The sequence below is a fragment of the Carassius carassius genome, chromosome 33 (assembly GCF_963082965.1).
Source record: "Carassius carassius chromosome 33, fCarCar2.1, whole genome shotgun sequence".
NCBI classification, from domain to species: domain Eukaryota; kingdom Metazoa; phylum Chordata; class Actinopteri; order Cypriniformes; family Cyprinidae; genus Carassius; species Carassius carassius.
In genome coordinates, this window is record NC_081787.1 from 13,573,530 (window position 1) to 13,587,128 (window position 13,599).

General features: G+C 37.1%; 1 protein-coding gene across 1 annotated transcript; it reads left to right on the forward strand.

Annotated features, from left to right (window-relative positions):
- Positions 1 to 6,726: 6,726 nt before the first annotated feature.
- LOC132114242 (phospholipase A and acyltransferase 3-like) lies at positions 6,727 to 8,345 on the forward strand. Its single transcript, XM_059522349.1, has 5 exons — positions 6,727 to 6,830; positions 7,090 to 7,127; positions 7,491 to 7,599; positions 7,703 to 7,971; positions 8,185 to 8,345. Exons 2-5 carry the CDS (start codon positions 7,119 to 7,121, stop codon positions 8,308 to 8,310), a joined length of 513 nt encoding a protein of 170 aa, XP_059378332.1. The 5' UTR covers positions 6,727 to 6,830; positions 7,090 to 7,118; the 3' UTR covers positions 8,311 to 8,345.
- The last annotated feature ends 5,254 nt before the right edge of the window (positions 8,346 to 13,599 follow it).

Sequence of the window (13,599 nt, forward strand, 5' to 3'; positions counted from 1 at the left end):
GTGCAATTAGAGAATTAAGATGTCCTACAAGATGGCTGTGTTCGATCGGTTTCCGGGTCATAGGATGGAGGACGGAGGAGCGAGGAGACGAGTAGGGATATTGAGAAGCACCCCTGAAGATGCCAGGGGGAGTCCAACACTGATAGTTCCCTTGAGGTTTCCCAGTGAACAAGTAAGGTGGAAAGCAGACCCCTTAAAATGACTGAGCAGTAGCAGAGAGCTGGACGTCCAGCTGCAACTACACGGAGAAGCTGGAACAGAACAGGACTTCCTTTCAAAGCTACAACGAATGTGTATGTCACGCTCAACAGTGGTTTTCACATGTTCTTCTACGGAGATGAGGGGAGTTCTCCCATCCGCCTCTGGATGAATGCGGATGTACATTTTGAGGGGGTGGAGACAGACTATCCTGAAACATCCTGAGAAGCTCTTTCTTGATGCTATCAGAATGTCTGGAGGCCCAGTGCCCAAGACAACCAACCACTGAGCAACAATTTATAGGATCATCAAGAACTTCAAGGAAAGAGGTTCAATTCTTGTAAAGAAGGCTTCAGGGCGTCCAAGAAAGTCCAGCAAGCGCCAGGATCGTCTCCTAAAGACGATTCAGCTGCGGGATCGGAGTGCCACCAGTGCAGAGCTTGCTCAGGAATGGCAGCAGGCAGGTGTGAGCGCATCTGCATGCACAGTGAGGCAAAGACTTTTGGAAGATGGCCTGGTGTCAAGAAGGGCAGCAAAGAAGCCACTTCTCTCCAAAAAAAGCATCAGGGACAGATTGATCTTCTGCAGAAAGTATAGTGAATGGACTGCTGAGGACTGGGGCAAAGTCATTCTCCGATGAAGCCCCTTTCCGATTGTTTGGGGCATCTGGAAAAAGGCAAGGCAAGGTAAGTTTATTTATATAGCACATTTCATACACAATGGTAATTCAAAGTGCTTTACATAAAAGAAAGTAATAAGAATAAAACTAAAAAATTATTAAAAAATTTTGAATAAAATTTAAAATTATTAAAAAATTTACTTATTTAAAATGTATTTAAAACAGTTAGAAACTGATTTTACATAAAATAAAATAAAAAACAGTGAAAATATAGTGCAATCAGTTCGGACATTGCACAGTGCTCATTCAATAAATGCACAGCTAAACAGATGAGTTTTAAGTCTAGATTTAAATGTGACTAGTGTTTTAGCACATCTGATCTCTTCTGGAAGCTGATTCCAGCTGCGGGCGGCATAATAACTAAAGGAGGACTCCCCTTGATTTGTGTGAACCCTTGGTATTTCTAACTGACTCGATCCTAATGATCTGAGTGGTCTGTTAGGTTTATATTCAGTGAACATATCTGCAATATATTTCGGTCCTATGTAATTTAGTGACTTATATACGAGTAAAAGTACTTTAAAATCAATCCTAAATGTAACTGGGAGCCAGTGTAAGCATAGACATGTATAGAAAGGCTAGATGGCTCAAGGCAGAGTCAGCTGTGTCGTCACTTGGCGGCCATCTTAGGTCAGGAGACTGCGCTGCTGCTCCCTGCTGCTGTGGGCGGAAGGTGAGTGACATACGCCAACTAAAATGCTCGTAACTTGCTGAATTCTTGACAGATTTACAAACGGTTTGGTTTATTACAAACCTTATTAACGTGGCTATGATTTGTGCTGATGCCGATGTTTAAATTGTAGCTTCACGTTTTGAGAAACGCTTAACATTGCAGCGTAGCTGTGTGTTTCATGGCTGCCCTCTACTCTAAAGTGATACCACAGTCGACATTTTCAATTATTAACAGGTTTCCTGAGACCAACAACGTTTCTTGACAACCTAATCTTTTGTCTAAATGTCATTTTGTGGATGTGGTTGTATTTATTTGCTGGCTAGCAGTGAAGAGGTCGTAAGTGAGTCACCAAGCAATTGTAAATTGGTGGGAGAGTCTTTCGTTTCAACATAGCTTTGAGTTACACATGATTTCCAAGTGGTTTGGTTTCTTAAAAACATCTTTACATTTGGATTACTTTGTTGGTTTTTTGTTTACAGAACTTCTGATTACGCTTGTGGAAAATGAGAGGAGGAGAGGGAGGGAGCTGTATTGATTATATTGTATTGATGGAAAGAGTTTTGTGTCCAATTGTGTCTTAATGTTTTTATTTTTTTTTTGTATATTTTGTATATTTTTTTTGTAAGTTTTTTCTAATTGTGTGCCTTTGGACCTAAGTAAAAAAACAAAAAACAAAGACCCATCTCTTTTCTCTTTATTTTACAGAATGGCAACTTGAGACAGATTTATATTATACATAAATTTACACATGTATTTAATAATGTAAATATTAGTAATAAACTAAATTGCACTATTTCATGTACCTTATAAATATTGACATCATTACTGTGTGTGTGTATGGGTATACCTAATACTTTACCTGTCTAGTCTACTTAATATACTATTTTCTTAATAAACTCCGTGGCTATAATTTTTCACAAGTATGCAGTTAAATAGCCGCATCCCTGAAGTTTATGACACACCAAGCCGTTTGAAAATCGGTTGAAAATTGAGCAAAATATAGTTATTTCAGCACTACATGCACAATAGACTTTAATGTTATAACTGGACGAGCGGTCCTGTCCTAAGATGGCCGCCGTGTGACGTCGTCGGGTCCCATTGGCTCTCAGCGCCGGTAAGCTATCTAGCCTTTCTATACATGTCTATGAGTGTAAGGACCTGAGGACTGGTGTGATATGCTCAGATTTTCTGGTTCTAGTCAGAATCCTGGCAGCAGCGTTCTGGATGAGCTGCAGCTGTCTAATGGTCTTTTTGGGAAGGCCGGTGAGGAGCCCATTACAATAGTCCACCCTGCTGGTGATAAAGGCATGAACAAGTTTCTCCAAGTCTTGGCTGGAAACAAAACATCTAATTCTTGCAATGTTTTTTAAATGATAGTATGCTGATTTAGTTACTGCTTTGACATGACTACTGAAACTAAGGTCTGTCTCTAGAATCACACCAAGATTCCTGACTTGATTTTTAGTTGTTTGACCCCTAGAGTTAAGGTATGCATTCACCTTGAACACTTCATCTTTGTTTCCAAATGCAATGACTTCAGTTTTTTCCTTGTTTAACTGAAGAAAGTTCTGGCACATCCAACTATTAATTTCATCAATGCATTGGCAGAGGGAGTCAATTGGGCTGTAGTCATTTGGAGATAAGGCTAGGTAAATCTGGGTATCATCAGCATAGCTGTGATGGGCAATTTGGTTCTTTCTCATTATTTGACTTAGTGGGAGCATATACAGGCTAAACAAGAGCGGTGAAGAATTGACCCTTGTGGGACTCCGCATGTCATGGACGTCCACTTAGACTTATGCTCTCCTCTACTCACATAATAGCCTCTCCTTTCTAAGTATGACCTGAACCATTAGAGTACCATCCCAGAAAGCCCGACCCAGTTTTCCAGCCTCTCTAGTAGTATGTTATGATCGACAGTGTCAAACGCAGCACTGAGATCTAGCAATACCAGCACCAATATTTTGCCAGAGTCACAATTTAAGCGAATATCATTTATTATCTTAATGATAGCGGTCTCTGTGCTGTGATGAGGTCGAAAACCAGATTGAAAATTGTCCAGGTATCCATTTGAGTTTAAGTATTTGTTCAGCTGATTAAAAACGACCTTTTTTATAATTTTGCCTATAAAAGGAAGATTAGATATTGGTCTAAAATTGCTCAAAATGGTGTTATCAAGATTGCTCTTTTTCAGGAGGGGCTTAACAACTGCAGTTTTTAAGAAGTTTGGAAATGTCCCAGAAAGAAGTGAAGCGTTCACCACTTCTAAAAGATCTGCTTCTAAGCAGTTAAGCACACTTTTGAAAAAAGATGTGGGAAGTGTGTCAAGATAGCAGGTTGATGATTTTAGGTGCTGCACTATGTCTTCCAGAATTTTGCTATCAATTGCTTCAAAAATAGACATAGTATCTTTTTGATATTGTGGCTGAATCTGTCTGACCTCTGCATTACTTGAGGATGTGCTAAACGCCTTCCTGATATTGATGATCTTCTCAGAAAAGAAGGATGCAAACTCATTGCATTTGCTGTCTGAGAGCATTTCACTGGGAATCTGACTTGGGGGTGGGGGGGGGGTGTCAGTCTCTCAACAGTGGCAAAAAGAGTGTTATTTAAGTTACTGTTTATAAGGTTTGAGAAGAAATTCTGTCTAGCTGTGGCTAGTTTCACATTAAAAGCATGAAGGCTGTCTTTATAGATGCTATAGTGAATTTCAAGTTTTGTCTTCCACCACATCCGCTCTGCTTTTCTGCATTGTCTTTTCATAGTCTGAACTGCTGTTGATCTTCTCCAAACTGATTTCTGTCTGTTTGTTTTCTTACTGACTATTATTGGAGCAATATCATCAATAACATTCTTAACTTTTGAGTTGAAGGAATCAAGGAGAATATCAACAGAGTCTGCAGAAATGCTTGGTGTTAAAGATATAGCCTCCATAAATAGTACACTTGTGTTCTCGTTAATGCATCTCCTTCTGACAGAGACCGATCTAGATTCAGTTGTAGCAGACATCAAAATATCAAAGAAAATACAGAAGTGATCAGATAGTGCTATGTCCTTAATAACAATGGATGAAATGTTTAGACCCCTACTGATGATTAAGTCTAGAGTGTGTCCACCTTTGTGTGTGGGTCCATGCACATGCTGAATCAGGTCATAAGTGTTTAGAACTGTTATCATTTCTTTTGTAGTTTTGTTTTCTGCATTATCTATGTGAATATTAAAATCCCCTGCAATAGCAAAACTGTCAAACTCTGAGGCTTGTCCAGAGAAGAAAAGGTGAGCGCTACCATCAGTCCTGTGTCATGCCAACAGTAAAGCATCCTGACACCATTCATGTGTGGGGTTGCTTCTCATCCAAGGGAGTGGGCTCACTCACAATTCTGCCCAAAAACACAGCCATGAATAAAGAATGGTACCAAAACACCCTCCAACAGCAACTTCTTACATCATGTACTTCAGTACATCACAGAAACAACTGAAACCAAGATCTAAAAGCAGTTTAGCAGCAAACTTTTTGAAAACTAATATTTATGTAATTCTCAAAATTTTTGGCCACGACTGTACTGTTACCACAGTTTTCACCCTCTGCCTCCAGGTCTTGTAGAAAGGCTGCAACATACTCATCATACACTCCCCTTAAGTGCTCCAAGATGGCTCCACGGCAGGCTGGGACAGTCCTCCCGCACTGCACAGGGGGCATGATCCCGAACGCTGAGTTTATGTCCCTGCATCTGGTCAACTCCACTTATGAAAGCCTTGTAAGGCCAGCTCTTGAGGACTGATGAAAAAGAAAAAAAAGGCATGTTGGAATACATAGAAAATAAATGTTTACATACATTTTGCAATAAAATAAGATTTCCATATTGAGTATATTTTGACATGACATGTCTAGCAGTGACAGCAGTATAACATGCTATCCTTCATCTACTTTAAAACTTTAAAAACAACACTGAGAAACAACATAGAACATTTATTCTTAGTGTGTATGTTATAAATGCACATAATATAACTGTGCTGTTTAAAGAATTCTTTCATATTAGTTTTAGGTTTTGCTGAAAATCCTTTAAGGCTATTTAGTAGTAGTTTCCATTCCAACTAAGCATACAGTGTGACAAAATGCGGTCAAAAATTGTCAACAAGTGCTTCTTAAACTATCCTGGGCAATAACAGTGAAAATTGTAATTTTCTAAATTGCTATGTAAAGCCTTTTACCATGCCACGAAATTTGATTGAACCTGAAATAACAAATAAATGCAACGACAGAAGGCAACACATGATACTGGATCCGAAATGGACATACAATAACAATGGGGATTTATGTTTCGAGTAGTTATTTTTTAAACCTTAACTACTACTGGACAATACCTAAAATACTGGACTAAACTTGGCAAACACCTGCTGACTGTATCATTCCTATAAATCAGATTAAATAAACCACCTTAGTTCATGGCAGTTGAAAGGGAACAATATTTCGTTAATTTATACAGATAACGCAGTTTAACGCAAAATGTAATTTCGTCCATATAAACTGAAGCCACTTTTTTAGAAGTTATTGGCAACACGTATTATTATTCTGTTAGTGCTGTAGTAGTTTAGAGGAGTGTGGCAGTGAGACGTCAAGGCATTCCCCTCGAACATAGCAGACATCGTGCCAAAGACTCCATGCACAATATTTCATCTACATTAAAACTACTATTAGAATAGCGAAAAGATTGGGGCAAATGTGCAATATTTGCAACTTTTACAAATTTCAACACCGGTAATGAATGAGCGGAATCTTTCGTGTATTTTTTCGACAGAAGGAGTTGGCTACACTTATCGCCCTCTGTAGTTTATGAGTAGCCTATTAACGCATTTGCTCAACAACACCTTCCTGGGCAAATCCGTCTAAAATTAAGTGTTGTCGACGTTATTATATGAGATAAAACACTCCTTCTCCCGTTTGCGCTTTTCACAGTTGAAACTGGCAACCCAGGATTAAACTCTGAAATGTAATCTCGTTTTTCTTTTTTATCTACATTCCACATTGTTCATTATGCTTGGTTAATTTCAAGATCAAACACTGTATGATTCTAAATTAAAAGTTAATTTCTCATTTGCTCATTTATGAGGTCAATAACACTGAGCCCCTACTGATAATAGTGTTACTAACTCCACCCTGTCTGTCCAATCTCACTTTTAAGGGCGTCTCTATCTGCTCTGAATGTGTCTGACTGATCGAGCAGCGCTATAAAGCAGTCTTTACTTTCACTTTAGAAACAACATCACTGCGACGTACTTGTGAGTATAATATCCTAATTACTTAAAACCAGATAAAAATAATACCTTGTTCAAAACATGGATCGTAGAGTGCAAAATTTGTTAATTTTAGGAAATCTTAAGTTTCGCTCCTACCATGTTTCCGTTGTTTCAACTTTATTTACGATAGCATTTCCATTAATGTACATAAGATGTGATTTATGCAATTTAGAGAATGTGTTCCTTGACATAGAGATTTACATTTTCGCAAAAAACTTGTTTTGTTATGTGTTTCTAATAGGATGAAAAAGGTGAAAGTTTGAAGTTGCAATGTCCAAGGTAAATATTTTAATGACCTCAAACAAATAGGAAGAATGAAAGCTTTACACATTACATAACAAATAGATATTGTTGTGCTGTTGTCTTATAAACTTACCGTTTGGTACTATTGCACTGTACCCTTATTTTTCGTGGTCTGTCGAGAGAGAGAAAAGTGCAGTTCATGTTGTTCTTTAAGGCAACAGAATACATGGCTATATCTGTCTTTGTGTACAGTTTCACTTTCTTGATTTTATCTGACCTATTCACAAGGGCAGTGGTATTGCTTTATTTCAGTTAAACATTATTACATTTTGTTGACAGATTAATTGGCTCTGTAGTATTTATTTATTTTTAAATGTTACGCCTGCTATTGTTTCCTAGTACGAGAAAAAGCCAGAACCCGGAGACCTGATTGAAATCTCCCGAGGCTTATACAATCACTGGGCTATTTATGTTGGTGAAGGTTATGTGATTCACCTGGCACCACCCTGTGAGTATTTCACATTCCTCATTTGATACTGAGCTTCACTCACATTGAATCTGAAACATTCCATTTAAGTCTCACAACTGCTCTTCCATTTCTTTCTCTACAGCTGAACATGCTCATGCTGGGGCCAGCAGTATCATGTCAGTACTATACGAAAAAGCCACAGTGACAAAAGACCAACTTTATGAAGTAGTTGGGAATGATGAATACTGTATCAACAACCTTTTGGATGAGAATTATAAGCCACGTCCTGTTCGAGAGATTCTACGGGATGCACACAGTTTTTTGGGAAAAGAACGTCCATATAGTGTGTTTTCACAGAACTGTGAGCACTTTGTTACAGAGCTGAGATACGGAAAACCACATTCCCGCCAGGTACAGTTGTTTGGCATGACCTGGCATACTGAGATCATACACAAGTATTGTAACTGATTTATAATACTCTTAAATGTCTCAAAAATGCAAATCACTGTATTATAGTTGATTATGGTAAAATATTTTAAGATCATTTATTACAGGCTTAAGGTCTCAAAGCAACAACTTTGCAGACAGTGAATTAATACAGGTAATTTCTGTTTATTCTAATAGGTGAAAGATGCAGTGAGGACTGTTGCTGCAGGGGCTGGTGCAACGCTTGGCATTGGGATCCTTGCTTATGCTGTTGCAACCTTTCTTGGTTCAAGAGACAAACAGAAGGAGACAATTAAGAGTTAGAAATTAAGAACTAAAAGTTCTGGATTATTTTAATCAAGTGATTGATCAACTATTCAACTTTATATACTTGAGATAAACCATTAAACATGCATGTAAAAAAAACTTTTCAACTTCTTTTTTATTAGCTTAAAATGTATTAATAGAATGTAAATAAATCTATTGTGATGTTAGGCAACTCAATAAAGCAATGAATCCACAGTCCACTGATAAATCTCTTCTTTCTTGTTCTTATTTTTTAAATCACAAATCTGATTTTTTTTTTTTTACTAGATTTTTCTACTAGACAAAGCAAGATCCTTCAAAGGACATCTAAATTTGAAAGATCCATAGTAGTCTATGTTTTTTTTCTTTCTCTCTGTCTGTTTTGAAGGATGCATCAGGTGTATGCTTCACATCTTTCAATCACCCATATCCTTTTCACACCCATATCCATTCCAATTTGCCTAAAAATGGCATGGCCACCCCACTGGCCCCCCTCATCAACAAGCCCATGTTGACTGTACATGCTTAACATAGGATGATACTTTAAGCCAAGGTGTACACATATTATCAAATATGGATTTAAATATTTTACATCAGAATTAAACAGCAACTATTTTTTTCTCTTTTAAATTTCCTTTCTAAAATCGCCCACTGCTTATAATCATTCAGAAAGTCTTCCAGTGGACATTCACGACTTGTTGCTAGTCAGGTGGCCACACAGCTTCATTTTTATTTTTTTTTCATCAAACTCACAAAACGCTGCAGTATGTAAACCCCACACTGATTTAATGTAATGTTTAAGGCAATTCATATTGTAAATTTCAATGAATGGAACATATTTGATTTCTCTTTGTATTAATATAATACAGGATTTTTATATTTAAACGGATGTGACAAACGTCTGATTATATTACCTTCAAATGTCGAGAGCGCATTATTGTAGAGCGAAAGCACATTTCCTTTGCGCGGATTTCCTTTGCTCTAGCACAAAACCGGACGCACTTAAAACGTGTCTCTCCTCTCGTTCAACTGTGTACTGTGCACGCTCAAATCTAAATCAAGCTTTAACCAATCAGACCTCCACAACTGAACCGATGAAAATACTACGTGAAATATTATTGGCAGCGTATAAAAAGGAACTGGATTTTATTTGACAATCAAGATAGATCTTTAAGCTTTTAGCTATGTTTTAGCTATGTTAATGAAATAGAAATGGCCAGGAATTGGGTGCTTGGATGATTTGCACATAACCTCTGTCCAACGGGTTGGTCTCTGAGCAATTTATCTAAAAACAACATATTAAAGCCTATGGCCCTAAAGACTTTATATAAAACATCAATGTTATTTCATAATATGTCATATAGTCAAATTAGATTATGGTGACATGACAATCAGCTAATCAACTCAAAACACCGCCAAAGGTTTCTTAAGCCTTCAAAATGGTCTTAAGTTTTGTACATTATGTAGCACCTACCATCCAATATCTGAAATAATCTTTCTACTTTGCTATTTTTTAGTTATATTTAGCTATTTAATAAGCCTTTTATTGCTGTATAAGACAAAATTCTGTTTCCTAAGCCAAAGAGCTAGATACTGCTCCGAAACATGTCTTACTGCATTTACGTTTTAGCAAAGTTAACAAAACAGCAAGCACACTTTCACTTTCTTTTTCTATAGGTGAAGAGTGTGACACACTCTAATGTGGGTCTAGCTGTAAAACACGTGGTTTAAAAGTATCCACCATAGACACAGGACAGTGTGACGAAACGGTGTGGAATTTTGGACACTCTAAATGTCACAACTCTAATTAGATTAGGCCTACATTACATTTTAAAATATACTTGTAATCAGACTACAGTTCTTTTTTTTTGGTAACACTGTATAATAACTTTCATTTATAAACCATTAACAAACATTATATAATGCTCAACAGATCTTTAGTTAGGCCTAATACATATTCACGTAGCTAGAAATATGAGATAATGTTCTTGTTAACGCTTACTAATGACCTTTCTAAATATTACCTAATGATTAACATTGATTATTTAATGTAAATTGAAATGCTTACAAACTTGGAGTTCATATAATCTTCCTTTGTTGATCTTTGTTGTGTAGACATCTATTTACACATCTCAACAAATAATCTATTAATTATTTTTTCATGTTTTTGCAGTAGGCCTACCCAATCTAAAGCTTTTGTGTTACTACCGCTGATCTATATATATATATATATATATATATATATATATATATATGTATGATCAGTGGTTACTACCATAGACTGTTTTTTTATTTAACAAACATAATAGCAAATACAGTTTAATCTACAAAAGCAACAATATAATTGTAAACCGTACACAGTGTCAAGGTTCCTGAGGAAGAGGACCCAGATGCAGAATGAACAAGTGACATTTGTCAAATTAGACAAAGCAGGATAGGAGGGAGTGGCTTGAATGGTCCAGACAGTAGTATAAGGTATACAGCAGTGGAGCAGGCAGATGGGGGGTGGGTGACCACCGAGGGGGGCCCTGGGTGACAACAGAGTGCAGGACTGTAGAGGAGGCTGTCCAAGGGACCAGACCACAGCACCAGGAACCAAGGGCACTTGGCTATGGAGGTGAAGCCACACACGTCAGACCTCCAGGCGGGGAGACCCAGTGGCCAGGGAGAAAGCAGCAGGCAAGACAGGAACAGACAGAACTCAAAAAAGCTAGACAAGACCACAAGAGAACAAAGTAGTAAGAAGAATAATAAGCAACAATACAAAAGCAAAAAGTCAGACAAGAATGCTATGACCTAGAAACAAGATAAAAGGGGAACTAGAGAAATAACCAAAGCTAACTAACCAAAGTAAACTAAAAAGGTAAAGAAACAAATACAAAATAAAATTCTAGAAACAACTGGAAAGACGAACCAAGAAAATAACTCAAAGGGGAAAATATATACTTAAAAGAACAAGTCAAACTCAAGAGAAATTAAAAATGAGATCCAAACAAAAAGAAAAACTTAAACTAGACTAGAATAAACAGTGACAAGATAAACTTCAACTAATAGATACCAGACTTTAACAGACAAGGAAAAACTCGATTAGTAAAGATCAGCTAGCAAGCTAAGCAAACACTTACAAACGCATACAAACGAACCAGCAAACAAATGTGGTAAATGAGCACAATAAATAGGAAGGAAAGCACACAAACACAAGGTGAGATCAATCAATTAATGAGCACCAAACAAGAACTAAACTAGGGGGCGTGGTAATGTGAAACAAGGGGGCAGGACAAAAGGAGCACATGGCCAACATAAACAAAGACAAAGCCATGTGGTCATACACAGGAAAAACAGAGAAACACCAAACAAAGACAAAATAGACAGAGCTGCCAGGGGAAAACCCTGGCACAAAGAGCAAGTACAGTAAAAAGCAAGTAAAATAAACAGACAAAAGTAAAACAAATAAAGTAACAAATAAAGTAATAAAAAATAATACATAAAAAAGAGTTTTTTATTAAACATAATTTAAACATAATTTAAAATAAATTCATGAGAGAAATGCCTCAAGTCCCTTTTGTTTTCATTATAAAAAAGCATAAATTTTATACTTTGTGCACAATGTAACTGACTTTAAAGCTTTGTCATTGTTGGAAGAAGAGATCATACCCTTCTACAAACCAAGTGGCAACCTCCCGCTCTTTCTCGTGAAGCCATTTTTGGTTCAAAGACAGAAGCAGGCAGTGAACAATGGCAAACGAAGAACTACATGTACAGTTATGGAGGCCTTTGATTTGTTAAACTCAATAAATAGTTTGGTGCATTTTACTCAACTTAAATGAACAATTAAATATTTGTAATAACATAAGAAAATCTAATAACAATACAGCAATGAGTCTGTAGTTCACTGATTAATATATATATATATATAAATACACATACATACATACACACACACACACACACACACACACACACACACACACACACACACACACACACACACACACACACACACTCTCTCTCTCTCACCAGACACTTTATTAGGTACACCTATTCAATTGCTTGGTAAAACAAATTGCTAATCAGCCAATCACATGGCAGCAACTAGTGATGGGAAGTTTAGATCATTTTACCGACTCGGACCCTTGAGTTTCGTTCAGCAAAATGAACAAATTTTTTTCGAGTCATTTCATTCATTTTATCAAATATAATTAAAATCTTACATTACTTCCCTAACATGTCTACTAGTACTTACGCAAACATTGATCACACTACAAACAATACAAAACTATAATGCTATAATAAACAGAAAAGATTAATTCATTGTTTACCTGGTTCTTCAGTCTATGATTAGCTCACCTCACCTCTTATCTGACAAGTCTTCTGGTTTGATTCTTTTGTCATGTGACGTTGACAGCATTGGATAGAGGAAAAAGTTTGCAAAGAGCTTCCCTACAAACTGGTGCATAGTCATTATTATCATCGTCATCATCATTAGAATTATTAGTTACTCTTAGTTACTGCATTTCTGGTCTCAAGCTGTAGCTTTTTACTTCTTACAGTTTATAAATCTGTGAATTTCTGTCATGATGGTTATTTTCCATACACTGAATGTTATTATTATTAAGTCTCTTTCTGGCTCAGACTGCATATGTTAAAGCTTATGGGTCTGTCATGTGATGAACAAATGACTCAAAAAACCCGAAGACTCATGAGATGAACTAATCAATTATCTTTCCGGCTCAAGACTGCATTGACTGAAACAGGTGAATTACTACACTAATTCTAGTACAGAACCTATAGAATTTTGCGCATGCGCGACTGAACGAATCACTTCCCGAAACAACTCGTTCTTCCTGTGTCACATTAAAGATTTGTTCAAAATGAACAAATCGTTCAAGAACGACCCATCACTAGCAGCAACTCAATGCATTAAGGCATCTAGATGTGGTGAAGACGACTTGCTGAAGTTCAAACCGAGCATCAGAACAGGGAAGAAAGGGGATTTAAGTGACTTTGAATGTGGAATGGTTGTTGGTGCCAGACAGAGCTGGTCTGAGTATTTCAAAAACTGCTGATCTACTACGATTTTCACACACAACTATCTCTAGGGTTTACAGAGAATGGTCCGAAAAAGAGAAAATACACAGTGAGTGGCAGTTGTGTGGACGAAAATACCTTGTTGATGTCAGAGGAGAATGGGCAGACTGGTTAGAGATGGTAGAAAGGCAATAGTAACCAAAATAACCACTCGTTACAACCAAGGTATGCTGAATACCATCTCTGAACGCACAACACATTGAACCCTGAAGCAGATGG